The sequence below is a fragment of the Botrytis porri genome, assembly GCF_014898465.1.
Source record: "Botrytis porri strain MUCL 3234 chromosome Unknown BPOR_001, whole genome shotgun sequence".
NCBI lineage: Eukaryota > Fungi > Ascomycota > Leotiomycetes > Helotiales > Sclerotiniaceae > Botrytis > Botrytis porri.
This window is the reverse complement of record NW_024066075.1, coordinates 2,992,140-3,018,773: the sequence shown is the minus strand read 5'-3', so window position 1 is coordinate 3,018,773 and position 26,634 is coordinate 2,992,140. Positions and strand designations below refer to the sequence as shown.

Genomic DNA, 26,634 nt, shown 5'->3' with positions numbered 1-26,634 from the left:
TGATGTTTGTTGACATTGATTTGTTTACTTTCCTACCCCTGCTTAGTCATGAGCGGCTGTCAGCGATAAGCGATAAGACCCGCCCCGCCTCCGGGATAAAGTATTACCGAGGCCGATTTGGTCGATATGGCCAAAACCCCAAAAATAGATTTCTGCCTGATGAAAAAGTGTATTTAGTATTCAGGAATGTGGGAATAAGAATCAATATCACCTATTACTAAATTACTTTCGTAATTTAATACTCTTTCTTCTTTTCAAACTTTATAAATACTAATATATTATTTCTTTATAAATATTTAATTTTCTTTTATTTTTTCTTATTCATTTTTTCTTATTCATTTTATATAATATCATTTATATAATTATAATACTGTTACGGGAGCTGCCTCTAGGGTCACGTGGAAGTGTCTAGAGATCTCTCGAGGTGGTTTAGACTAGACTTCAAGTAGGAATTCAATAAGGTTGGTAACTGGTTGCAATTCTCGTAACTATAGTAATGAAACTAATGATTGTTCTTGAGCACGAAGCTCTACATTGTAATGAAATCCCATTCTTTATATAGACCTTCGTGCTTTGTCCTGGTCCCTGGGACCTCTCCGATATGTTGGATCGTTAAGGATCGCAACGCGCTCCAGGAGCGCTGAAGCTCCTTGACGCTCCATCACGTGCGATTTATGTCATGTGACGCGGTGTGTTGGATGCCGTCGTAACAAATACTTTAATCTTAAATTTTATTAACTTAATATAAAGAATTAATTTATAAATAATATAATAATAAATATAATATTTATAATATTAAATAATATCTTTTTAAATCTACTATTAAGATTATTATTAATATTAAGATTAGAATTATTATTAAATACTTTAATATTTAAAGATTTAATTAAAAGTTTAAAATTAACTATAATAATTTTATATTTAAAAACAAAATTATGATATAATAATTAAAAAAAAGCTTTTAAATTAATAATTATAATACATTTATAAAACATATTAAAAATATATATTTATTATTCAAACTTTATAAAAAGTTTTTATTTTAAAGAATAATATAAATAAGATTAATATTAGTTCAAAATTCTAAAAGATAATATTAAATTAAAATATATTTAAGAATATAATAAAAGATTATTATATATTTATTTTTAAAGGAAAAAGAGGTTTATCTTATAATATACTTTTTTTAATTAAAATTATAGAATATATTTATATTGATACTTTATATTTATTTTCAAAATATATTATTTAATATACTTTAAATTATAAATTCTAAAAATATTTATAAATCTATAAAATAATTTCAATCGATTTATAAAAAATATTCAATTTTTAAATTATATTATATTTAATTAGTGAATTAATTAGCTTTTATAAAATCGAAATTTATAACTATATATACTAATATATATTCCTAATTTATTACATAAATATTTATATTTAATAAATATTCAGAATTAGTTATATATTAATATCCATTATAATACTTTGAAAATAATATAATATTTAAAGGTTTTAAAGTAAATAATAAAATAAAGTTCTTTTTATAATTAAAGCTTATTTTATATTTCTTAATAAAATTACTAAAAATAGAAAGTGAGGTGAATCACATAGTATTTATAAGAAGAGTTGAATTGTGTTCGTTCTCCCTATTACCTACTACCCGAAGGGTAGTATATATAGGGATTTTGGGTACCTATGGAGCCCTTACCGGGCCCGAAGAGGCCCGGTTTCTCATTATATCACATGATATATTATACAAGCGTGACCTTCGGCCCCGGCCGAGATTCCTCCGGAACCCCACATTCTTCACAGAAAGGAAATTAAAGATTGTTTTTAATTTAGAAAAAGTAATAGAAATTAATATATTAAAAATTAATAATAAAAGCTTTAAAAATTATTATAATATTAATGAAAAATATATTTCCTCATTCCTTATTTTATTTTATAAAAATGATTAAAAAATTCTCTTGATTTATTATATTTAATCTATTTTTTTTTAAATAATTAATTACTAATATTATTTAAAATTATTTTGAAAAATTGATAAAGAATAAATAACTTTATAAAAATAAATTAAAGAAAAAGTAAATAAATATATAAATCTTTAAAATCATTATATAATCTAAAAGAATAAAACATAATCTTATTATTATATTAATACGCTTTTTATATTATATTAATATTAAATCTTATACTAAATCTTATATTAAATCTTATATTAAATCTTATATTAAATCTTTTTTTCAAAATACTTTAAATAATTCATATATATATATAAAATAATAATAAATATTATATAAGTTATAAAAAAAATCAATATATTGATTTTTATTAACTTTTAATAATTCAAAGAATATACATTTTAATAAATTATATAAATATTTTGAATTTAATATATTAAAGATTAGTAAAAAGAAAAAAGAATTATTAATTATAATAAAGTTAAATATTATTTTAATATATTAATTATATAATTTAATATTATTAATTTTCTTTAAATTAAGTAAAAGATTTTTAATTAAAAAGTAAATAAATTGAATTATTTATTTATATTAAATATATTTATTTATTATAAGATTATATATATTAAGGTAATTATATAAGCTTTATATAATTAATAAAAAGTAAGGTCTATCATTAAAATAAGTATTACAATTTAATAATAATATTATTATTATTGTATTATTCGAAAAATTAAAGATATATTATGTATAATTTCTGTAGTAATATACGATGAGATTGTGTTCTGTATAATACAAATATTTTTTCCAAGTTTTCTATAACCACACCATACAAATTTTAGAATTTTTTTTGCTTCAGGCAGAAATCTATTTTTGGGGTTTTGGCCATATCGACCAAATCGGCCTCGGTAAGTATCGATGGCGACATCGGACCAGTGCGAAGCATTTATTAGAATCGGATAAAGAATCTCGGAAGTACAAAAGTCAAGCGCAAAAGTTTGGTCCAATTGCTGTCCCAAATCATCTTGAAGATGTTCAGATCTGGCGTTCGTCGCTTTACGACCACAGCTGTAAGAGCTGCGGAAAATGTTGCTCAGATGGAAGCTCCAAATCAATATGGAATTGGAGTTTCTAAGGCTCAGGGTGCGGTAAAGGGTTTAACTGGAGGTTCGTTGAATCTTGGTAGTTCGCGGCGCGTTATAAAGTATTGACTAAACAATCATAGCCATTGGAAACACCCCACTCATTCGATTAAATCACATTTCTGATTCAACTGGCTGTGAAGTATTGGGAAAGGCAGAGTTTATGAACCCTGGAGGATCAATCAAGGACCGAGCAGCTCTATATGTTGTGAAAGACGCCGAAGAGAGGGGTTTATTGAAGCCTGGAGGAACTGTTGTCGAAGGAACCGCTGGAAATACAGGAATTGGTCTCGCACATGTTTGCAGATCTAAAGGTTACAAGCTCGTCATCTACATGCCCAATACACAATCTCAAGGGAAGATTGACCTTCTAAGATTATTGGGTGCCGAAGTGTATCCAGTACCAGCAGTAGCTTTCGACAATCCACAAAATTACAACCATCAAGCAAAGCGACATGCCGATAAATTGGAGAACGCGGTTTGGACAAATCAATTCGACAATATCGCGAATAGACGAGCCCACATTGAGACTACCGGGCCAGAGATATGGAATCAGACTAATGGCAAAGTGGATGCATTCACCTGTGCCACAGGAACTGGAGGTACTTTGGCCGGAATCACTCGATATTTGAAGACAAAGTCCGACGGAAAGGTCAAATGCTACCTTGCTGATCCTCCCGGAAGTGTGTTGCATTCATACATTCAGTCAGGTGGAAAGTTGGTGGATAGAACTGGCTCTAGTATCACAGAGGGAATCGGACAAGGCAGAGTTACAGACAACTTAAAACCAGACATTGATTTATTAGATGGCTCACTGCACATCAGTGATGAGAAGAGTATCGAGATGGTCTACCGTTGTTTAGATGAGGAAGGGCTGTACCTCGGAGCTAGCTCATGTTTGAATGTCGCTGCTGCTAAGGAGCTAGCCGAAAAACTCGGAAAAGGCCACACTGTCGTGACAGTGCTATGCGATGGCGCATACAGATATGCGGACCGATTGTTTTCCAAGAAGTGGTTATCGGAAAAGAAACTTCTAGGAGCAATTCCAAAGCATTTAGAGAAGTATATCGTGCTTCCTTAGATTATTGTACAAGTATATACAAATACAAAAGTTTTCATCCGATCATTAAAAGAAACATGTGACTCATACTGAGCCAAATAAATTGGTATATGTTCTATAACCCAGGTTTCCCGCAGCGATTCCCTTCAAGTCGGACGCGTACCTATTAACACGTTTCTCTAATCGAGGTATGTTTTCCTTCAACTTCAATGAAGCTACCGTTGATGGGTCGAAAACATGTAATGCTGTTTTCATCCCATGCAGCACTGGTACTGCAGCTACAAGCCAATGGTTCTTAGCCCGGATAGTCTTTTTCTGTATTTCCTCTGCAGAATAATCTCCACCATCCATTTTAGTTTGACTGGCTATATCCGAGTCGACGGCACTGGATTTCGAATACACCCGTACTTCTGGCCTCTTAAGATTGAGTAAAGAAGTGCTCAAGTCGTATGGCGTTCCAAGTAGCCTTGAAGTATAAGTTGCGACCTTCCCATCCAAATCCTTCCCATCTGTGTGTTTGACGGCACGAACTGCAGCTAATTGCAATATTATGCCAATCACTTCCGGAAGAGCCCGTACATCGTTCGCGCCCTCTGCAAGGAATGGGCCCTTATCTCCAGCATGTCTTGGATCCTCAAGCAAATCTGCTACGGCTTCTGCCCATGCAAGCGCCTGCTTCGTTTCGTGCTCTTCAAAGCCACTGACCTGTGCTTTATAGTAGGTCCAGTACATCATTTGCAGAACAATTTCTTCGTCGTTCAAGCGAAATCCTGTGTGTCGAACCCTTCTTGCCGCCTCAATAACAGCATCCATTCGTCCTACTAAACCGGCCCGTCGAATCATCTGACACAATAAGGCATGTGCTAAAGGTCGTCGACAATCGCGATGTCCCTCAAGGAACTGTGGTAGATTGTCCCAATCCTTCTTTTCCATCATGAGATTGAGAACTTGTCTAAATCCTCTCGTGGTGCCTGGTATATCTCTCAATTGGTTTATGTGCTCTAGGACGAATTCTTCTTCACCAATCTGGACCTTGACCGGATCAGTTTTGAGTGACTCTGCATGTCTACTGCCGTATACTAGCTCCCGGTCGTATTCTGAAAGATGTGCGGGTAAGAACAGATTCTTTCGGTATTTCGACAGTAAGGCGTCAAGCTCTGGGGAGGAGGTTGGAGAGAAATATGGAACTTGGCCTACTCTGAAGTCAACACATGGAATACAATTTGGCCATTTCAATCACATACCAACTTTTTGGCATACTGGAGAACTTGTGAAAGATCGTTGTTGTCTGGTCAATTTTAGTGGCGCATGCTTGAACAAGCATTCGCTGCCACGAATGACCTTGGAAAGACCTTTACCACTCATGATGACCTGGAAAGTAAATTCAGGTAGCTTTGGAAGGGTGTATGGTTACTATTTGGAGGGGTGAGGTCGACCGTTATCGTTAAGAGAGTTTGGACTTCTGATTTAAATATTTAGGCGGTGACCCCAAAAGCGGCAGAATTTTTCAGATTGGTCGCATTCAACCTCATTTCAATACAAAATCAAGACCACAACAATCATGGCGACCATGACACCCACATTGCGGCCATTGAGCTGTTGGAAATCTCTCTTGAGGCTCTCTAGACAACAGAAGACCATTTCGAGGTCTTTGACTACATATCACCACTCAAAGCCGGCGTCGCAGACTCCTCTTCAGACTCAAGGTCGGTCCTCCATCGATCTTACAATTGAGCCCCTCTTATATTAATACCCTAAATAGCTGTCCGGAAAATCAAAACTTATCCTCCACCCTCATCACCGGCTCAGATATTCAAGGAACCAATAAAAAACATTCACGCAGAGCAAATTGCCGTCCTCGATCCCACCGGTGCCCGTACCAACCTATTCTCCAAAACAAACCCAGAAGCAGCCAGAGTTGGCGATATTCTTCTCGTACGACTCAAAACTGGCGATCCATTTGCCGGAGTATGTATCAATATTCGACGACGGGGTGTGGAGACGGGTATCTTATTGAGAAATGAGTTGACGAGAGTGGGTGTCGAAATGTGGTATAAGATATATAGTCCCAATGTGGAGGGTATCGAGGTGGTACAGAGAAAGGCCAAGAGAGCCAGAAGAGCCAGGTTGACATACATGAGGAAGCCCAAGCATGATATGGGCAGTGTGCAGAATATTGTCTTGCAATACCAGAGAACGAGGGGTGTATTGGGAAGACCTGATGGTGAGAGGAGGCAAACTAGTAAGAAGAAGACAAAGGGAAAGGGAAAGAAATAAATAGCGCGAGGGTGGTGGAATATCATACATTGACTTCATGAAACGAGCAGCACTTGTAAATTATTGTCATATTACCAGAACACAGGAAGTTTCTATCGTTTCCCTTTAATTTGATTTTAAATCCGAATGAGGAATGGGTATCTATACTGAATATCAAATGCAAAAGGAAAGTTCTTAGCTGATCGGCATTACACGTCAATGGATTGGTCAATTGAGCAACAATTTACAGCAAGCGCTTCTTTCATTGACGAACATCATACGAAAGTCGAGCTCTCTACATTTTACCTGCATTTCATAAATCCTGATTTGATTGACGAGGTCATAATCCCTCGTATGAAAAGTAGGTTCGCCTCTCTATCAATGAAGATTGATGTCTCCAACCATTACTTCTAGCAAGTTACCCCAGATTTCTCGGTCTCACTGAAAGATCGCGATAAAGATGCCATCCCGTTTCTAACAGCTCCGTCATAAAATCTTCCCTTTCCCAAAAAATTCTCTTCTCTTCCCCATCCTTCCATCTCACGTCCTTCAAAACTTTGTAATTCGTGAACGATATCACTTTCATCGTTTTCCACAACTCATCGCTTTTCCTATCGACAAGATCCGGCATGTTGTCGCAGAGGAGAGATCCGGCTGCGACAAAAGCAGGTCTTCTCTCTAGTACGTCTGTGTTGGAGTTGAACAACGGAGGTGAAGGGAGACGCGCAACATCATAGAATTTTTCGGCGGCGAGGCATTCCAGCATTTTGATCTTGTATTTGCGAGCGAAGATGTAGATTTCCGTGTTGAAAACTAGTCGTGAGTCGTCAAGATTCTTGGCAGGTGAAAAGGAATCCTGGGGGTGAAAAGGCAGTCCGAGTATGCGAGGAAGCATGTTCAGATTTGAATAGGTTCCAGAAGGGTCATCGTTGTATTCGGATGTGTAGATGTAGCAAAGTGCTGCGTTGACGATGAATGAATGCTGATCTGACATATCAAATCGTCTTAGATTTGTTTCAATGACGCTCCATCTCTCATCTTCTCTATTCGCGAGGACCGTGAAGCGAGGTAGCAATATTGCACTATGTGCATAGAGAATGGTGTCCTTGCACTTCAATTCGATATCGTGGAATTCCTTTGAATGGTAAATTCTTACAGGTTAGTCTAGAAAAGGGTAGACACAATCGACGGCTTGACTTACCCACGCTGGGCTTCAGTGATTGCTTTCTGGTGTTGATTCATGACTGCTTGTACAGAAGAAATGTCGCACTAACATTTGATGGAGTTGATAGGAACCTCATGTTTATATTCACATCAATAAATGGAATCGATCGTTCCAGAACGCTCACTCTTTATATATTTCATCAAAGCTGGCTGAAAGCCCTGAGTTTTCTTCCTCCAACTCAACTTCCTGTCATTCTTGAGAAGTACAAAGTGGTCAACTTCATGCTGGCTTCAACATTTACTATTAATAGTGAGTGCACAAACTTATGAAAGGGCTTCACACTTTTAGATTCTAAAATTCATATAGTAAATTCTCGTTGTCTTGTCTGCATAGAATGATTTGATCAATTTTTGAGACGAATAAGTGGGTATTGGAGACTTTTTCCTATATTCAGCTTTTGAGGTCTTCTCATGAGCCTACACGCCTTGGAATGTACATTAGAACCCCGTAGACTGTGCTACATTTCCCAAGTCGCATACATTTGAATGAAATCAATTGTCTTTCTCTGAAGAACATAATTGTATTCATTTTTGTGTATCATTACTATCATTAGAGAACAGAAAATAAATTGGTATCCTTAATAACTGCCGAAGCATCAACTACCGGAGCATTTGCCCACTCAAAGCTCCATCCGCCTACAGTATCGTAAAATCATTCCACATAACATCCTTGAGAATCCTTACATCGACCACGAAGACCACTGAAGAATTGGGAAACTGATGTCACCTCTCTCCTGGCACATTTGAGCAAAATCTCCCCTGACTAGGAGTAGTTTCATATACCTACTAGCAACTTCCAGAACAGCCTTTCGAAGATCATCACCTTCGGAGATATCAGGCGTACCATCGAAAATAAGTTCAATACTTTGAACAAAACAACAAGAATTCCAGTAGTTATCTGCGACAGAAGAGTAGTTTTGACGAGCAAGTGTCTTTAATGCGTGGATATCATATTTCTCTGCCATGATATAGACCTTTGCATGCTTGATCAAGTCCTCTGCTTGAAGCTCGATGTTTTCGGAAGATTGACCATAAGTTGCGCTCCTACCAAAGAGACCACCACGACCTGACCAATTGAATTTGCCTTTTGATAATTCGATTGGTGTCTTTGCTGCCTCGATAGTATTGCTCGAGGTATTTTCTGTGGGTCGGACAAACAAGCTCTTCGTTGAGGATGCGGTCGCAGTTGTAGGGGTATTGGCGGAAACAGTGGGACCAAATAAGCTTGATGTCGACCTAGGGGTAGTTGCTTGAGTAGTAGGTGGAGAAACAGAGCGAAACAGGCTTCCATTTGCGGGTGCAGGTGTAGTCCTAGGAGAAACGTCGCGATAAAGGCTGAATAACGACTTTTTTTCACCAGTTTGGGGTACGTAGCTGAACAAGTTGCGTCCACTGTCTCTTGGTACTTGTGGAGGTCCGAAAATGGAGGCGCCGTTTGAGCTTAGAAACAACTTTTGCCCAGCCGGGAGAGCTGGTGGGTCCGAACTCAATGCTGAATCTCTAGTGCGAGATGTTCCATCTGGCATGACAGAAGTTGCGTTTCCTCTCCATGTCGCAGTATCAGGATATTTCCGCTGTTTGGATACAGAGTAGAGGCCATCATACAGGAATCTGATGATGTACTCCACAATCTCTGGTTCGTCTTCCTCGAAATTGAAAACGCCATCAGAAGCTTCCTAAACCTTGATGTCAGCAAGAACAATCCACTCATCATCACCTTGCAACTGACTTACCTTAAATCCGTGATCTATAGCCGCAGCAATAGGCTTTGATTGAGAACAAACAATTGCTCGGTGAACTTTGAATTCTTTGCCTTGACACTTGATAATAAGATCTGTGTATTTTCCAGTGGTGTATAACCTGTGAATGTTCAGTATCATTTTGTAGAATGAGACATATCAAACTTACTGGGAGATAAAAAGTGGGTGAGGTTGCTTGATTATGGTATTCGTAAATAGTGATTCGGAGGAGGATTGATTCTCGACCGAGGGTAGATTTGATTTGATTGGAGGGTCCATAATGCTTTATAGAAGCTTGATATGTTTCTTACAGTTGCTTTTGACCACGAAAAACTAGTAGTTCTGAGAACTTAATTTATCTTGGTTGGAAGGGGGGGATTTTAATGAACTTTTTCTTCGAGGTTGTGGTTGTGGTTTTTGGTTAGAAAAGTGTTTGTCCTGAGCTAGATCTGAAAAGTATTGCAAACATAGTCCCTACACGTGATTGTCCTGAATTCACCTCATTGATTCATTTGCCATACTATCAGGCTTTAATTTGCATTGTAATGATCACAATGAACACGTGGAAAAAAATCATGGAAACAAATGATGTATTACTTGTTCTTTCTTCAACATGTGCGGCATCTGGGTATCTACCTTTTACCAAACTTCATCATGTCCACATGAAAATAACATAAACAATACAGACTTCCACAATTATTGAATTTTGGAGTAGACACTAGATACCAGACCATATCGTGCTTGAGTAAGAAGGCAATACAAAATATAGTCTCCACCAAAAAGGAGATTCAAAGATTGAAGTGAAGTTTCAACACTTGACCGCCAACCAACTCCAACGAAATCTTTCAGCCTTCTTCAATAGAACAACAATATGAAATATTCACCTGCCATTACTTACCAACCTCTGTTAAGCCCCACAAAAACGAATTCCAAAATGGCAAAACTCTAGGCGCGACGCCTAGAATCCCAATGAACCAAATCGTTTTTACCCTATCTAAACTTACGTTAAGATAGGTCTTATATACGTTGACACTGACGAAGCCCTGCCAATGCAAGTAGAGAGGCGGACAACATTACTCGGTAATGATGAACTCTACCGCTGCGCCATACGAGACGTGGGGGTGCTTAAATGTTTGTCGCCATATTTAGAATTATATCTATGGGGTCGGCTAATCTCTGAAGCTGGTTCACACCGCTTTCCATCATCAACACCTTCAAGCCGGTCACATGCTATATCTTTGATGGGTACTCGGTTTCTTGGCGCATGGTCAAAGTTCCAGAGTCCAACTCAACTACACATTGAGTATCCATCGTATTTTTGGCAGGTATGCTTTGTGTCCTTCTTTCAACATAAGCCTCAAGCAAGCATATGGCGCATAGAAATGGTCTCCATTCATCATGGTTTTACCACTTGATGCTCTTTGTAATAGGGTGCTCTCTTTCGGATGCGTTACTGATATTCCTAAAGCATTTCACTGTCCCAATCCGCTTTTGTAGATCGAATCGCATAGAGGTCTGATACACTCTCTTACTCTCAGATATGAATCCAGCTTCCCGACCTTCCTCTTCCAAACCCACAACTGATCTAGCAATATTGCCAGCCACAGCACTATCCCACACCCCCTCGCACCATGACTTCGACAACAATAATGAGATAGCTTCCGATCGAATTGGAAAATTTCGACATTTGAGTGCAACAACATATATCTGACTGATGATTCCAGAATCAAATGTGAACTTGCCTGTCCATTCTGGATGAGACATTAAGCTTTTTGCTGAATTGAGGACTTCGCGGAAATCTTCCAAGTATTGATCAAGAGCGACTTGCGATGGAACCAATGCGGAGTTTATGGCAATACGACAGAGGATCCAACGCAATTTTAGAATTGTGGCACCTGCGAAATCTCTACTGCTTGAGAAGAGACGGCACTTTTGCAAGACTGGTATGAACGCCTCGTGCCAAGATATCAGTTCAGCAAGATATCTCTCTTGCTCTTCGATCACAGCCGAAGAAGGTTTCTTGATGTTTGCTGTCTCATCCTCATCCTCGTAACCGCGCATCGTCGCCTGTGCAGTATTCAGCGTGGGCAAAAGATGCAAAAGACGACGCATGATGAGATCCCAATAGGCCTTTGCTTCTGGGAGAGATACAAAACGCGAAGGCATGTTCTTTACACACGAGGATCCAGAATCCTTAGCTAACATATGATAGGCCATGCCCCGACCGTCCACATTGAAGCTCAAGGAAGCAATTTCTAGTAAGCCAAAGGCCTGGTAGATCTCATCTTCTACGTCACTTGGTACTGGAGAAGATATGCCAAAAGTGACCGAATCTGTCGAAGCATCGGACTTCTCAGGCTTTTGCAGATGGGACATGCCACTTCTAGATGTATGGTCATGATGATATGCTTCTATCAGACGAATTCCAGCTACGATATGTACAGTGGCGGATTGTTGCGTTCCATATAGATTCTCGAAGCATACAATGAGCAAGCAAAACAGTAAAGCTGTTCTTAATGAATGACCTCGTTCAGCGATATTTGACTTCATCAATTTTACTGCTTTATCATACTGTTTGATAGCGAAAGTATGATGGTCCTCTATTGTTGACCTTGCAACTAATGAGTGCGACTTCTGCTCTTTCGTATGTAAGATCAAATCAAGAGCCCCTATAGCGCTCATAGCGTGTCGAATTGGCCGTTCCTGTTCGCCAGCTTGCAACATTAGACGACTCCATAGTTTCGATTCAAAGAATCCGCACAAACGTCGTGTGGTATTGTCGGTGAAGAAACAAAAGTAGCGGTATTCTTGTTCGGTTTCGACGATGGGACTCCTTGGTCTCAGGACTCGTATGTTTATACGAGCTACTTTGGGAGCTGCTTTCGCATTAGTCACCGATCATATAATTTTCCAACATGAAATATCTAGAAATTGCTGATTGGAAGGATCAGACCTTTCGGTAGTATAGCACGATCAGTTACACTAGATTTTCTCTTTGGCTCTGATTTTCGAACAACACTCGTGCGCTTACGAGCCTGTGAAAATGCGTCTAAAAAATATCCATCACATTGGAAGCCTGAAGCTTCACATCTTGCACAATGTGGCTTTTCTTCGTCACATTTGACTCGTCGTTTTCTAAAGATGTGGTCAATCTTAGCAATTCACGTGACCTTGGTGGTGAAAATAAGGTTTCCGGAGTTTAGTACACGAACCTGCAAGTCCAACAACCAGTCCTTGTCTAAAATTATCATATTGGTCAACGTCAAGTTACTTTGAGGAATCAATGGTAACTTACCTTGGGGAAATATGCTCGAGTTCGTTTGTCCTTTCGTTTCACAGGGACAGTTGTCATTCCACTACTCTTGCTCGTGCCTCGTGGCATCATTGGTTCAAGTCACACAAATTGATACAAACGCACAATCAGCCTGGAAGGATTCTTCGGCACAAGTCTAGGAAGATGATCATCACAAAAATTTATTTACGGAGAGTTCTATCAGTTTGATGTTTCTTGGATAGGAGTATCCCCTAATCAAGCTAAGCTGTTGCCTCTACCATGCACGTGCAGTGATCAACGTGCTGACGCCTAGAACCCCTGTCGCGACCTGGGTGGCCAATCCTATTGCCTACATCTTCATTCATCACTTTCCCTGAAACTGTTGCTAGATACCAGGTCTGATCTTGGCTCTCAAGTTCATAGGTGCTTTTGAATGATCATTATCACCGGAAACTCGTCAAAATCTACTTCGTCCTCTCCATCAACCGAAAAATGAAACATCCACAAGAGTCTAGTGACTGCGAGACGGATATCTGCCCAGGCAAGAGGCCTTCCAAGACAGCTGTGGAATCCCACACTGGAAGGTTTGCTAGCCGAGAGTTGATCGTTTGCATATTTCATCGGTTGATGGTCTTTCGGCAGCCACCGTTCAGGAACAAATTCGTCTGGATCTGCAAATATTTTCTTGGATCGATTGGTCGCATATGTTCGAACTGCTAAACGCGTCTGCTAAATGTTAGTCCAGCGAATTACTGTTCATATGGTTTTGAGTACTCACGCCTCCTGAGAGGAACGTCCCGCAATAATCATCCCCACCTTCAGGGACTACACGTGGTAGTCCACTAGGAATTGGATTGCACATTCTCAAGCCCTCGTTAATCACAGCTTCCAAATAATGGATAGGAGTACTTTGGATCGCATCTAAGGTGATCTCTCTCTCCTCTTTGAACTTTGTTCTAATGTCATCACGAAGTCGGTCAAGTATCCGCTTATTCTTCTTTTTGGTGAGGTGGCTAAATATGCCAGTCATCACCCTTGCTGAAGTTTCCGAACCACCCACGACAATGAAATTAAACGTCGATACGATTCCCTCCCGGTTCCTCCCGGGACATATTTTCAAAATTGAATTGTTTCTCATGAAAGGGGTCATGAAGTCCGGACGATCACTTTTCGCATCTAAGCGACGATTGATCGTCTTTTCCGCATACGCGCTATGTTGTCTCTGTTCCCCTATGATTCTTCTCGGAATCAATTTCTGAAACAGGAATTCCATCGTAGGGTAGAACCGAGGAGCTGCAGCAATTGATATTCCCTTGAGATAGCTGAATAGTGTATGGACCTAATGATGGTATTCTCCTTTCTCAAGACAATTAAACGGTGCTCCAAATGCCAAATCTCCGATGATGTTCATGGTAAAAAAAAATTCAACCAGTCTGTAATATTGATTCGAGCACCTTCGATCAAGTTATCAGGCTTCTCGGCAGCTCCTCTGACCTTGGATATCAGCATGTCAGCATGAGATTCGATTAATGGATACTGTGTGCGGAGCGCTTCATCCATGAGAGAATTACTCATCAATCCTCGAGCACGAGCGTGGAACTCAAAGTCGGTCGTTGTAATGAGGTTATCGGCTTGATTATTCGGTGCTGAAATAATTAGCTCATTGTTAAATATTCTCATCTAACCTATTTTCTAACCAATATACCAAACCTTATCTCTCAAAGCACGCTTGTGTCCGCGACGAAAAGTGTATATATCATTCCAAGCTTGCTCGCTAGCAAATGATACTCCATCTGGTGCCAGACGGTAGAATTCTCCGTAGATGTCGTGGAATTCTTTTACTTTCTTTACGAGTTGTCCGGTGAGAAGATAGTATATGAATGGGAGTCGCGAAGCGGTCCATAGCTTAGGACCTGGAAATTTCGAGAGAGAGTGGATGTAGATGTTGTAGATTGCACACTTGATATGGGATACTTTCACGTATTAGCTGTGGCGGTCTGTAAGGTGTTAGGGGAGAGTTACCGCTAGTAGAGCGAGAACTGCTATTACGATCTTGTTTTTCTTCAAGAATTGTTGTTGTGGTAGTTATGACTCCCATGTTTGACGAAAGTTGGCGAATGTTCTCAAAAATGAATAATTGAAAAGCTGCTGGAGCTTTGGAGTCATTTAGATGTCGATGGAGATGGTGTTTAAGCTAATGTCTAGGGAGAGGGGAAGTACCCTTTTTTTAGACGGTGTAGTAAGTACACCCCTTACACCCCTCCGCATCCGACTGTTGCCAATATAAATGCAGTCATGTTGGCATCAACCCACAGTCAGTTACAACAAATCAATCCCCGTCGTGATCTGACTAGCCAATTCTATTGCATGCTTTTCAATTCCTAACAATTTCTTTTGCCATTTGACTTCTGCCAACTAACAAAAAGCTTAATCGAATTTTTCGGATCCGCGAATTTCCAAATGAAGCAATCAACACATCCCGTGAGTATATCATTCAAAACAAGTATAGTTAAAATCATATTCATCATATTCATCATATGTTTGAATCACTTTGGGGGGGGAGGGATCTGAATCCGAATCACCAGGTAAAGCATTATAAAAGTCTATACAAAATGAATAAATATAGTTGAGATGATCTGTATAAAGGTATGATTCTTCTCTTCCTTATAAGGAAGTGAAGAATCATGTGATTCGCTTAAGCACGTGATCGTACGTTCCGACATCATATTCATCAGCCATCTATTTATCACCATCACCAAAGAATGTAACCATAAATTCATCCCCCAGACTCAATTTTCCCGTTCCCCTACTCCCCCATTTCCCATTTAAAGCTCCCATATCTATTCGTATCGAGGAGGCGGCAAAGCCGTAAACGCTCTCTGTCTCCTCTCATGCAACATAACTTCTATCGCCACCGTCGCATTCTCCGCTGTACAAACCAACTCTCCTTCTACCGCCATCTCCAAAAACACAGTTCTACAAATCGCCTTTGCTAATGTCTCCACATCTCTCGCATTACCCCAGCTATGCGTTGCTGTCAAAAACGTCATCACTCGTAGTAATTGCTCATACTCTCTCTGTTCAGTTTGCTTTAGTATCGGAATCGCAATCCCCGCAAGCCCTAATTTGATTTCCAAAATCTGCAAACAATGCAGAGGTGTCAAAGCAGGGAAATTCATTTCGTCTGGGAATCGCGATGCGAGTCCTGGATTCGCTGATAATAGTGAATTGATTTCGTCCTCGTAACCAGCGAGAATCACAATTAAGTTTCCGTGGAACTTGGGTTTGGTGAGGAGATCAACGAGTTCGGAGACGACTTCGGATGTGAAACTGTGGCTTTCTGTATGGGGTGCTAGACGATACGCTTCATCGATGAACAGAACTTTTCCTAGAGCCTTCTCTAGAACTTTTGCTGTTTTTGGTCCTGAATGTCCAACGTATTTGCCAATAAGGTCGCTGGCTGAGCACTCGATGACTGTTTCGTCAGAGAGAAATCCCATGTCGTAATATACTTTTGCGAATTTTCGTGCTGTAGTCGTTTTGCCGGTTCCTAGGACAAAGCTGTTAGTTTGGTTATTCCGTGAGCAGACGATACGTATATATTTTACCTGGTGGTCCCTTGAAGACGAAATTCGTCGGGATGTACTGTCTTGGATCTATGTTTCTGAATTTCATGGCTTTGCAAACGTTCTGGTATTGACCCAACTGTCCAACGATATTCTCACACCCAATGACATCGGCGAAAAGCTTTTGAAGATTCTCATTCGCCGAGCTGCCCCTATCATATTCAGGATCAAAGTCCCCCGGTTGGAATACACAAATAGCAGATCTTTCTTCCACTGGAGTTTTCGATATCCTCAATTGGTAATTGGTTCTCGCAGTTGCAATCAGATTCTCCACTTCTCCACCATTACCAAAGTTTAATCTCGTTCGAGCTTTTTGGAGTACATCCATAGCAACCTTGACAGCTTCTTCTGTAGCTTCAAGAACATGGAATTCTAACTTCGAACGGATGATTTTCTCAAGTTCATCAATCGAAAAGTTCTCGAAGCAAAAAGCACTTTCGATAGGGAATCGTCGACTCAATCCGGGATTCGAGTGATTAAGCATCTCCAGCATCGGCTCCTTATATCCTAGTAAGAGAACGCATAGATCATCGCCAGGATTTCCTTGCACTTCTGCGACTAGCGTATCGATGACTCCTTGTCTGTATGAATCGCTCTCATTTCCAGTGCCGTCGGAATTTCCACTGTACAACATGTATGCTTCATCGATGACCAAAACATTGCCTCTCGCGGCATTAAGCGTAGCTTTAGTATTGGCTTCAGAATCTCCAATGTATTGTCCGATCAAATCACTTGGGTTACGGAAAATCACTTCGCCTTTCGAGAGAACACCGATCTCACCAAGAATCTTAGCATACAACTTCGCAACCACTGTTTTGCCAGTTCCAGCTGGACCCAAGAATAAGCGATTCAGAGTAAATTGATGTAGAGGCTTTTCTTCCAGCTCTCGCTGGTAATTTGACTTCACAAGCTCAAGGAGTGTAAGCAGAGACGTCTTAACCTTTTCCAGACCGATGAGCTTTTGAAGTTCCTGCCAAGCCTCGCTGTTTAGAATTGCAGAAGAAGGATCTGGACCGAGGATATCTTCTTTTGTAAATAAGAGATCTTCTGGATCTATTGCTGGGGTTTCTTCTGTGTCAGATCCCGAGTCTGAATCTTTGTCGGTCGAATCTTGTGCTCCATCAGCCGACTTGTCCTCTTTGGAGATTTCGTCCTCCTCAGCTTTACTTTCATTGCTATTTTCGACTTTCAAGGGTTCTCCATCCTTTGTCTCCAGTTGTTTGTCGATTTGCACGTCCGTTGGGGATGTTTCTTTCAAGGATGCCTGCTCATCCACCACTATCTTGTCTTTTGTACACGAGGGTGTATCTTTGTCCGATTTTGGCTCTTCTGGTTTGACCTCTTCTATGAAACTTGCATCTATGGGTTTCTGTGCTTCCGCTGGTTCTGGAACCATTACGACAATAGGCTTTTCCTTCGATTTTGTTTCGCTCCCAAGAGTATTGCTGGCTGGAATTTTCAATACTTCCGCTTTAGTATATCTCTCGCGCAGCGATTTTCCAGTTTCTTCCTTTGTCTCCTCGCTCTTGGCCGCTTTATCATCTTTCCGTACATCGTTGACTTCCTTCGAAACAACAACGTTTGAACCAATAGATGCTTCTATACTGTCTCCCTGACTTGCTTCCTGACCTACATTCTCTTCAGTGTCAGACTTCTGTTCTGTCTCAGAGTTTGCTCCTATCAGAGGTTCCTCTTGCGGCTTTTCTCCGGCGGTCTGTTCGCCAGTAGTACTCTCCTCGGTTGTCTTCTCTTCACTTGTTTTCTCTTCACCTGTCTTCTCTTCATCTTCTTTCTCCTTTGCAGCTTCTTCTTCCACAGCTTTAGCAGCTCTCTCTTGCCGAATCTTAGACAATCTAGCAGACTGTCTCTCCCAGATCTGAGCCACAAGATTTTCCACAGCTCTCGCATTACCAAACTGGGAGCCCCCTCTCGACCTACTAACTCTCCTCGCAGCAATTCGCATATAAATTCCATCATTACCACCCTCAACCTCCATCTTCCCATCAAATTTCCTCTTGATACACGAATTGAGAATCTCAAGTAATTCCGGCTCTGTAAAATCGTCGAATATGAGAACATTGGGAAGCAGGCTGGCAACACTCTTTGTTCCATGACCTAACAGTTTACGCATTCCTTTCTCGTGTCCCGCGAGAATGAAAACTGCAGATCCTTTCTTCTGATCGATTTCCTGGAACAGAAAATCGAGAATCTTGCCGCCGTTGCTATAATCATCTAAAGTCATTGCATCGTCGATGAACATAACACCACCATCAGCTATCTTATCAACGTATCGTTTCGTTCTTTCAATACCTCCATCTGAAAGATATGTACCTGTCGTCATGAGAATATCATCTCTTTTAATGATTCCCATCGAATACAAAAATCTCGTATAGATCCTAGCCATGGTCGTTTTCCCAGTCCCTGAATTCCCCATAAAAACTGCGCCAAACCTCTCTTCCTTCAGATCGATTTTTTGCCGAATCGAACTCTCAACTTTGGCTTTAAATTTCCTCACATGCTCTTTTACTTTCTTCAAACCGGTCATAGCCATGATTTCCTCCCAGGCTTTTTCTCCTTCTTCCACTCTCTCCCTTTCACACCGTTTAATTCTCTCGGCAATTGCTTCTTCCCCATCTGAATCCGAATCTGATCCGGCATCAGATGTACTATCGTCATGGTTAGAGTATTCAGGAGGTGGTGCTGGCCCACCTTTTCTGCAACCAGGTCCCCGACGAATAAGCCATCGATGGGCCCTGTAATCCCATTCATAATTTCTTGATAGCGAATCCAAATCCGCGGGCATATTCTTTGGACAGAAAGAATCATTCGAATGTATCAAAGTTTTCTCATCAAGTTCGTCAGGTATACATATGCATTTCGATCGTTGATTGGGTCCCCAAAATGATGTGATTGTCCATACCTCCTTTCGTTGTCTTTGATAATCGGGATTCCATATACAGCTTGTTGTTGGTAATCTCTCCAGTTTGAAAGCCGCCTCAAACTCAGAAAGTTGACATACCACCGATGCTGGAATACCTATAGAATCGTCTTTTGATTCGAAGAATTCTTCTAACCATAGACGAATAGCTTTTAGCAGGTAAGGAATTTCAGGAGTGAGATGAGTCGGCACGGGTGTTAATTCCATACAACTTTCTGTATTAATCTCGTTTTGCTCACAGTCATCTTCCGCAATAGCCATAACATCATCATCCAAAAGGACGTCCTCAAAAAACCCTGGGCTTCTGACCTCGACCGCCGAATCCATAAACGGAACCTTGACATCGGAAAATCCCGCATCGAGTTTCAAAATTGGAAAATTCATTCCGCTTTCTCCCCTCACGGTTTCCTCCATTTCACTACACTTCTTTGTCTTTGCATCATTAACCACCTTAAAAAGAGGCAAGTTCCCCAACCCCTCACTCCTGTCTTCCCCCACCAAGCTACTTAAGATTTCTCTTCCTTCCTCCTCAGCAACATCAACCTTATACAATCTCTGTAACGCCCTCCTCAACTGTCCCTCCACCGCATATACATCATACCCCAACGCATGTCTCGCATGAGATTTCCTCAGAACAGGTACCAATTTTTGATAAACCTCCGATGCATTCTCCAGCGCAAGTATGACTTGCATCAATACATTCTGACAATCTTTTGTTGTGTTGGTGCAAGAGATGCATGTAAGATTACTTTTTAACTCTGGCGGCATCTTCGGAGTTGTAAATGTGAGATTCCTTCTATTTCTAGACTTGTAAAAAAGCAGTCGAGTATGGAGATATGATGATGGTATGAGTGAGTGGTTTTCGCCTATACTTAAGGTAGTCCGTTGTAATGCAATTGCAGACCTGTTGTACTCCGTGATTCAATATATATAAACCTCGCGATAATGAGTATTCAATCGAAATGCAATTCAACTTTGCTCAATTCAATTCAATTTCCCACCTGTGATATAATTCACCCAGTTAATACCAACACAAATATATAACAAAATGCAAAGAAACGAAAAATAATCAAATCAATTTATTCACCAGAACATGTTTTCCACGACTTATATCCATTTCCCTATCCGATACCTACCTCTCGATCCGCCTACCATAGATCGCAAAGCGTTAGCCTCAGAGCACCAAAATGCAGGTCAGATAGGCAGACAATCCAATCAAGCGAAAGCATATGCATAACGAGGCTAACAATGTTGCACCGCTGCTGCAAGTGCACTCCTCAAGGAATGGGCTCCTCCTATCATCGCTAAAGAAAATTCGCTGCTGATGACCCTGTATCGTGTCGATGAGTCAAGGCTGAGCGGTCGCCAGCGGTCTCGAGTTGATGATGAGAAAAGGATATGTTGTGGAGTGATTACTGGATGCGGATTATCCTATCTGCGTATAATACGCCACTTTTGATCGGTTTGCCTAATGGTTTGGGATGGATGGGATATTTAGCCCATTTTTATCTAGAAGTTTGTTCGTCTATTTGTCTACTTACTCCGGATTTCCAAGCAATTGTTAATGAGCTACGCTTCCTGCCTGCCTACCTAGCTGCTTTGAAAGGATTAATGCAGCGATAGAAACCCCGAGAGCCCGATAAGATAGATACCATACAAGAGGCCTGCGGGGGCCCTCAGTTGATGACATACATACCTATCTACCTATGTATCACCACCAATATAATCAAATACAAGCAACCAGCTTGAAGTAACTTAACCTTAACTCAACAAACTCGGTGAAGCGGCGCGGGGATATCAGAACAGGGATTCCACACGCGCTCCACTTTCCTGCCTCAACCTCCCAATTGGTGACCGGTATGACCATCTCAGGCTCATTTTCTGTACTCCTTTTCGCTGTCGCTGCAGATGAGTTTCTGCGCGGAAATGGCGAATCTAGAATATATGATATATTTGGGTGTAAAGGTTGGGTGATGCGGGAGGCCGGAAAAGATGCTGTGAGGAACAGTGAAGTGAGATGTGGGGAGAAGGATTCTACCTTGGGTGTGAGTGTGGAGATTCTCGGCGGAGCTGCAGATAATAGCGTGCGTGCACGTGAGTCATGCGGCCGGTCGAGAGTATGTGTGTGGTCGGTTTGGGGTGGGTTGAGGCTCAAGAGATTATTGAGGTTAGAGGAAGTGGCAATAAGGCAGGCGACTGAAATCGTAACGAGAGGTTGTTAAACATTGATTTCAAAATCTACTTGTGTTTATGATATTTAGGCTCACAATTTACGGGCAAGATCTCATATGGTTATCATAATCGTTAAATATCATCATTATTCGTCATCGCTTACATCTCACTCCCTCCCCATCAGCCATTTCCCTAAACACCATTCGCTCCACGAACCCCTCTCAAAACCTCGCACCAGTTCTATCAGCCCATCCTATGTCATCCCCTAAAATATCCCTCTTCCTCCACATCCTCTCTTCACACACTCTTCTCCCCCTCACCGCGCTCTGCTCCCAATCTCTCCCCACTCTCCTCTCCCTCTTAATCCTCCTCTCCTCCCCCCAAACCAACAAATCCACAGCACATTCTCCATTACTACTCAACAGCTCTCTCAACCCCTTATCCTTCATAATTTCCCCAACTGTAAATCTTTCCATCAAGGCCTTTACAGCTATCTGTCTAATCCGCGTATATGATACCGGTGTTTCTTCATAGATATGTCGCAACACCGATGCGAAATATGATAAAGGAAGATGGGAAAGGGTAGTTTGAATATTCGAGAGAGTGAGGACTTGTAAAGAGGGGATGTCCCAGAGATCAGAGAAGATGTGCAGTGCTACGTGGCGAGTACATCTAATTGCTTCGTCTGCTGAGGAGCGTGCCGAGGAGGAAGTGTTAGAGGGAAAAGGAATAGTATACTCTCCGCAATAAAGAAATTGGACCATTAAGCCTACGATTTCCGGGTCGTCGTTTTCGTCGCTGAGTGTCATTTCGTTTTTGGTTCCTTCCTAGATTCCGAGATAGATCAGCAAAACTTGTGTACTTTTACTTCATTTGAATATCATAGTGATGGTAAAAGAAGACTAGAACTAGCAGAGTGAAGCTTACCAAGAATTTCTCAGTGTCCATCGCTGCACCTAATGGTTTAGACTGCGGAGCAACAACATCTCTATGAACGAGAAATGAATGACCTTTACACTTAATAGTGAAATCTGGAGGTCCACGTTTAACGCTTGGATTATATGCCCTGAGAAGCAGTTAGGAACTCATTCTTATTTCTCTTGAAAACGAATGTCGCGACGATTTAAATCGGCCGAATTAGGGGTATTTCCGAAGGAGAATTTACATGTCTTCTAGGGCTGCCGATGTTTTTGATGCCGTTCCTGGTGGTGTGATAAGTGTGGATGTAATTTATCTCACGGTTTTGAGGACTTTTTAATGGTCAAGATTTGAGATGGAGAGTACCCTTTTATAGAGAAGTTTGTTGAGAAGAGTTGATAAGAAATACCTGTAAGGAAGGTCGAAGAGTATGAATGTGTTTTGGCTTTGCAGTAAATAGGCATTTCCTTTGATTTGAATGTGATATGGAAATATGTACACCGAGATAGTCATTCGTATGTGTAAGAGCGAGCGAGAATGAGAAACTGTGATTGTACATGCAAATTATAGTTTCACGTGTACTTCGTAAATAAGGGCAATCAACGTACAGAATATAGCGAGGTAGAAGTTATTGTGCGCAGGTATAATAACACTGAGAACAAATAGTGTTAAAGAATTGTATTAGAAAAGAGGATGATATTGTGATTCATGCATACGGAGCCAAGGACGCGTTGGCTCCTTAGCTTATTTATTGATCTTTATACCTTTTTTCAATTTTTAGAGCCGTTTTGCGAGCATTCAATTGGGCTTGTAAGATGTCCATTGCTATGCTTCCATTCTGTGCAACAAAAGCTCCGAAGTCACGATCCTTCATCGAGGGCTTCAAACTTTCGTGCTTCAGAACGTGATGCAAGATGACATATTTGAGATCAGTATTCAACTGTGGAAGACATGCATAAGCGAGCTTCAGCATTTCGAAGACTGCATCAGTAGGAGAATGACCGCGCCGTGAACATGTGTCTAGAAGGACTTCAACTTTGGAGGCAGTGTTCTCCTTCAGGAAAGGAATGCTCCATTTTCCCCCCACAATGTAAAGTTTGGTGAGAGTGACGAGGTCATGTTCATCATCAAGAGAGCGGTGATAGAAAAATCGGACCATTCTTTGAAAGACGTCGAGATCAGCCTCATGGAATTCGAGCAGTATCTTACAAGCAGTACCATCCTAACCACAATTAGTGTCTACTCTATAAAAGCTACATTTTGAAGTAGAGACGTGATAACTTACTTTCTAGTCGCGATCCACCATAGCAGTGAAGAACTTGGATTGTACGCAAATGACGTTTCTGTGCACATGAAATGCTACTCCTTTGAATATTATGATAAGATCCGAGTACTTGTCCCCTTCCTTGCGAATCCTGCGGCTTATGTCAATATGATCTGGTTGTGTGAAGTACAGTATTTGTTAATCATCTTTACTTACAATTCCCCTAGCTGGTCCACGTTATTAGCCGTTGTCCGAAATCGAAGAGATGGATCTGGTTCGTAGTTGGGCGATTTGAGATTTTTTTGGTATGTGTTGCGACACGGACACGACCTTCAACCGAAATTCATGGAGAGATTGAGACATGTTATACCAGTGCTAGTAGATTATGCACGAAGCTCGAGGTACTTTCAATGCATATAGATAGGCTAGAATGTTCCCACATTTTTGGTCTATTCCATTTTCTTTAGCTAATTCTACATTGCATTGAAAGGCAAACATATCGCTAGAATCTTTTCGAAATGTCATGGTCCCATTTAAGGAATGCTATCAACATTTTTGCCCCTTCTAGCGATTTCTGTGGACCTCAACAAGTTTCTCAAACTTCCTTCTGCATGCGATCCGCTTCTCGCCCTGCCTTGAAGATTTCGCACTGGACTAGGTGGTTTACTCCAAGGAAGCCATGAACTCAAACTACCAAGTATAGACGATCTCGACGAGGTCTCAGGCCTCAGTGTGGAAGCTATTGACTCATTGCGTATTAGAGTAGGCTTTGGTAATGTCAACTCATGGAAAGTGGAAGGTCGATCAGGAGTAAGTTCATCAAGGGCAGGCATATGTTCAAGGTCCGCACCAGAGGTTTGAGGTCGAGCGGGTTCGCTTATAAGGAAGGTAGGAGATGAAACTTGAGGTTTATGTTCCTGCCTGAAGCTTTGGGCATTGTCAATAATCATGGATGCGAATGTGGAAGATCTTGGCCTGGCGTGCTTGGCGGTAGGGCTCCTTTCAGAGGTGGCTTCTGGGACCGCAGCGTCTATTATCACATCGAGACTTGGAGGTGATACTTCAATCTCCTTACTTGTTGCTCTTCCGCGAACCTCATCTTCCAAAACAGCGGCTGGCTTCTTTCTGGACTTGTCCTCATCGGAAGACCTCGATGATGATATGATGGTCTCTAGTGTACCATAAGCGGCAGATTTCCCCCTTCGACTTCCTCTTGAGCTTCTGGCTAATTGTCTCGGAGAAACTTCATCCGGTTCAACGGCTTGTAATGTCGGTACACCTAGATCTGTCGCGGGGACAATACCGATTTGTGGTATGCGATCTCCAGATCCATGAGGGGGGTGATGAAATTCATGCTGATTTGCCAAACTATACTTGCTCCTTGCACATATTTCCGCGATCCTCTCTAAATCATCACTAACACCATGTTTTATTTCGTCCATAATTCCCTTGAAGCTGAAAGCTTCCACTGGCGGAAATTTCATATCCATTTTGTTTGCTGCTATGCCCGTTGTTCCATTCTGTTTCTTGGCTGCGATAGGATCTCGTTGTTGAGAGCGAGGTCGAATAGCTCCTGAGTAGGTCCGTACAATCACCGGTTGATTGAATGTTTCTCCAGTGGATTTCGCATAACGATGATCAGCCCGATTCGCACCGTTGAGAGAACGAAGAGCTGCAAGACGGTTTGCAACCTTGGCTTCGTCTAGGATATGTTCACCACGGGCAGCTTCTTCGGATTCCACAAGACTGGCAGTTGAAGTATTCGATGTCCATAAACTTGGTGGAAGGAAATGAAGTGGAAGCGAATGACGTCTGTTGTTATTTGTATCGGCATTCGAATTCGAATTGGAATTTAGAGAAACATTTTGGTTGAAGTTTGAGTTTGAGTTTGAGTTGTGGGGATTTGAGGAGGATTTTGAAGTGGTGCGAGGTCGCATGTGAGGGGTTGATGCATCTCGCACAATTAACGGTGTTCCAGTGGTTGTCATGGTTTGTGTATGGGTGGTGGGTGGATACTTTTCCATCTCAATCTCAATCTCTCACTCGGTATTGGAAAAGACAAAGACGAGACATTGTTGTTCTTAATTTCAAATCGCAAGTATTACCAGTCTTGGGAGAAGTAGATAGAAAGAAGCAATTGCTGCATTACATGGGCTTTTTACTCGTAAGAACATGTGAGATGGTAATATAAGAGATTGAAACGTTGTGTTGTCAATACCTTTCTCGACCTTATGGAGTTTTCGTGGCGAGCTCCCTATGGTTCTTTTTTTATCAGAACCAGTCAAACTGAGGTCCAAAGGGTTTTGGAGCTCGAAGTGGCTTATGTGCGGTGAAGGAATTGGAAGAGAAGGAAGGGCAGATGCATTTATTGGTCGATGATTACTAGATAAGTGTAGTAGTGTAAGCAGAAAGATAATAAGTGGTGTAGCAGGAGTGGTCGTGGGAGTTGAGTGTGAGTGTGAGTGGTTGAGTGTGAGTGGTTGAGTGTGAGTGGTTGAGTGTGAGTGGTTGAGTGGGTGTATGGTTGTGGTGGTTGGAGGTGCTTGTTTGCGGTGAAGGATAGAAGAGAGGAGAGGAGAGAAGAAAAGAGAAGAGAAAATAGAATGAAATGATTGGTTGATAGTAATTTACATAGAGTAACAAGTGGCAAGCCGAGGCATATAGTGAAGAATGAAATAAAATAAGAAGTATCTAGTAATAAGTATCACCGGTGGTATCTAGTGAAGTGTGAAAGCTCTGGCTCTCATTATTGTCTGTACCGAGTGAAGTGTGAAGTCAAGATTAAAATGAAGAAATGAAAAGAATCAATGTTGATTGGTTGAATAGATACACGAGTAGCTAAGCACAAAACCATTTGGAAAACCCATGCTACCAGTGCGTGCCTTCACGTACGTGCCTATGCACGAGCCGTGCCCCTTCCTCATCCAGGCGCTAACTTTATTAATAATTCCTAGAACCCCGCAAAAATCGTCAACAAATGTCATGATAACCTCACAATCTGGACATTATCTCCACACTACTTCGTACTATCTTATCAACAACCCATCAACTCTCTCT

At 40.9% G+C, this 26,634-nt stretch overlaps 12 protein-coding genes across 12 annotated transcripts; 2 read left to right on the top strand and 10 right to left on the bottom strand.

Moving 5' to 3' along the window:
- Positions 1 to 2,995: 2,995 nt before the first annotated feature.
- Positions 2,996 to 4,187, top strand: EAF01_000829 (uncharacterized protein; the record flags this gene model as incomplete). The annotated part of the gene is made up of 2 exons (XM_038909079.1): positions 2,996 to 3,131; positions 3,190 to 4,187. The coding sequence occupies 2 exons, from the start codon at positions 2,996 to 2,998 to the stop codon at positions 4,185 to 4,187; spliced, it is 1,134 nt and encodes a 377-aa protein (XP_038775985.1).
- Positions 4,188 to 4,250: 63 nt separating this feature from the next.
- On the bottom strand, positions 4,251 to 5,531 carry EAF01_000828 (uncharacterized protein; the record flags this gene model as incomplete). Its single annotated transcript, XM_038909078.1, has 2 exons — positions 4,251 to 5,359; positions 5,411 to 5,531. 2 exons carry the CDS (start codon positions 5,529 to 5,531, stop codon positions 4,251 to 4,253), a joined length of 1,230 nt encoding a protein of 409 aa, XP_038775984.1.
- A 196-nt stretch (positions 5,532 to 5,727) lies between these two features.
- On the top strand, positions 5,728 to 6,443 carry EAF01_000827 (uncharacterized protein; the record flags this gene model as incomplete). Its single annotated transcript, XM_038909077.1, has 2 exons — positions 5,728 to 5,872; positions 5,929 to 6,443. 2 exons carry the CDS (start codon positions 5,728 to 5,730, stop codon positions 6,441 to 6,443), a joined length of 660 nt encoding a protein of 219 aa, XP_038775983.1.
- A 397-nt stretch (positions 6,444 to 6,840) lies between these two features.
- On the bottom strand, positions 6,841 to 7,664 carry EAF01_000826 (uncharacterized protein; the record flags this gene model as incomplete). The annotated part of the gene is made up of 2 exons (XM_038909076.1): positions 6,841 to 7,573; positions 7,624 to 7,664. The coding sequence occupies 2 exons, from the start codon at positions 7,662 to 7,664 to the stop codon at positions 6,841 to 6,843; spliced, it is 774 nt and encodes a 257-aa protein (XP_038775982.1).
- Positions 7,665 to 8,326: 662 nt separating this feature from the next.
- On the bottom strand, positions 8,327 to 9,664 carry EAF01_000825 (uncharacterized protein; the record flags this gene model as incomplete). The annotated part of the gene is made up of 3 exons (XM_038909075.1): positions 8,327 to 9,322; positions 9,380 to 9,506; positions 9,555 to 9,664. The coding sequence occupies 3 exons, from the start codon at positions 9,662 to 9,664 to the stop codon at positions 8,327 to 8,329; spliced, it is 1,233 nt and encodes a 410-aa protein (XP_038775981.1).
- Positions 9,665 to 10,789: 1,125 nt separating this feature from the next.
- EAF01_000824 (uncharacterized protein) lies at positions 10,790 to 12,770 on the bottom strand (the record flags this gene model as incomplete). Its single annotated transcript, XM_038909074.1, has 4 exons — positions 10,790 to 12,261; positions 12,339 to 12,520; positions 12,598 to 12,623; positions 12,681 to 12,770. 4 exons carry the CDS (start codon positions 12,768 to 12,770, stop codon positions 10,790 to 10,792), a joined length of 1,770 nt encoding a protein of 589 aa, XP_038775980.1.
- Positions 12,771 to 13,076: 306 nt separating this feature from the next.
- Positions 13,077 to 14,757, bottom strand: EAF01_000823 (uncharacterized protein; the record flags this gene model as incomplete). Its single annotated transcript, XM_038909073.1, has 5 exons — positions 13,077 to 13,385; positions 13,438 to 13,889; positions 14,114 to 14,305; positions 14,357 to 14,632; positions 14,682 to 14,757. The coding sequence occupies 5 exons, from the start codon at positions 14,755 to 14,757 to the stop codon at positions 13,077 to 13,079; spliced, it is 1,305 nt and encodes a 434-aa protein (XP_038775979.1).
- A 507-nt stretch (positions 14,758 to 15,264) lies between these two features.
- Positions 15,265 to 20,686, bottom strand: EAF01_000822 (uncharacterized protein). The gene is made up of 2 exons (XM_038909072.1): positions 16,268 to 20,686; positions 15,265 to 16,209 (listed from the first exon to the last, which is right to left on the bottom strand). Exons 1-2 carry the CDS (start codon positions 19,989 to 19,991, stop codon positions 15,500 to 15,502), a joined length of 4,434 nt encoding a protein of 1,477 aa, XP_038775978.1. The 5' UTR covers positions 19,992 to 20,686; the 3' UTR covers positions 15,265 to 15,499.
- A 263-nt stretch (positions 20,687 to 20,949) lies between these two features.
- On the bottom strand, positions 20,950 to 21,583 carry EAF01_000821 (uncharacterized protein; the record flags this gene model as incomplete). Its single annotated transcript, XM_038909071.1, has 2 exons — positions 20,950 to 21,419; positions 21,559 to 21,583. 2 exons carry the CDS (start codon positions 21,581 to 21,583, stop codon positions 20,950 to 20,952), a joined length of 495 nt encoding a protein of 164 aa, XP_038775977.1.
- Positions 21,584 to 21,616: 33 nt separating this feature from the next.
- EAF01_000820 (uncharacterized protein) lies at positions 21,617 to 22,562 on the bottom strand (the record flags this gene model as incomplete). Its single annotated transcript, XM_038909070.1, has 3 exons — positions 21,617 to 22,222; positions 22,323 to 22,461; positions 22,561 to 22,562. Coding segments are annotated over 3 exons (747 nt in total).
- Positions 22,563 to 23,061: 499 nt separating this feature from the next.
- On the bottom strand, positions 23,062 to 23,915 carry EAF01_000819 (uncharacterized protein; the record flags this gene model as incomplete). The annotated part of the gene is made up of 3 exons (XM_038909069.1): positions 23,794 to 23,915; positions 23,599 to 23,728; positions 23,062 to 23,535 (listed from the first exon to the last, which is right to left on the bottom strand). Exon 3 carries the CDS (start codon positions 23,470 to 23,472, stop codon positions 23,062 to 23,064), a length of 411 nt encoding a protein of 136 aa, XP_038775975.1. The 5' UTR covers positions 23,473 to 23,535; positions 23,599 to 23,728; positions 23,794 to 23,915.
- A 195-nt stretch (positions 23,916 to 24,110) lies between these two features.
- Positions 24,111 to 26,313, bottom strand: EAF01_000818 (uncharacterized protein; the record flags this gene model as incomplete). Its single annotated transcript, XM_038909068.1, has 1 exon — positions 24,111 to 26,313. Exon 1 carries the CDS (start codon positions 25,599 to 25,601, stop codon positions 24,111 to 24,113), a length of 1,491 nt encoding a protein of 496 aa, XP_038775974.1. The 5' UTR covers positions 25,602 to 26,313.
- Positions 26,314 to 26,634: the final 321 nt, after the last annotated feature.

Excerpts from the sequence above, each read along its gene's own strand:
- EAF01_000822 (XM_038909072.1), bottom strand. The coding sequence starts at position 19,991 with ATGCCGCCAGAGTTAAAAAGTAATCTTACATGCATCTCTTGCACCAAC. Across the intron at positions 16,210-16,267 it reads CGTCTTCAAGGGACCACCAG|GAACCGGCAAAACGACTACA; the intron begins GTAAAATATATA and ends GCTTTGTCCTAG.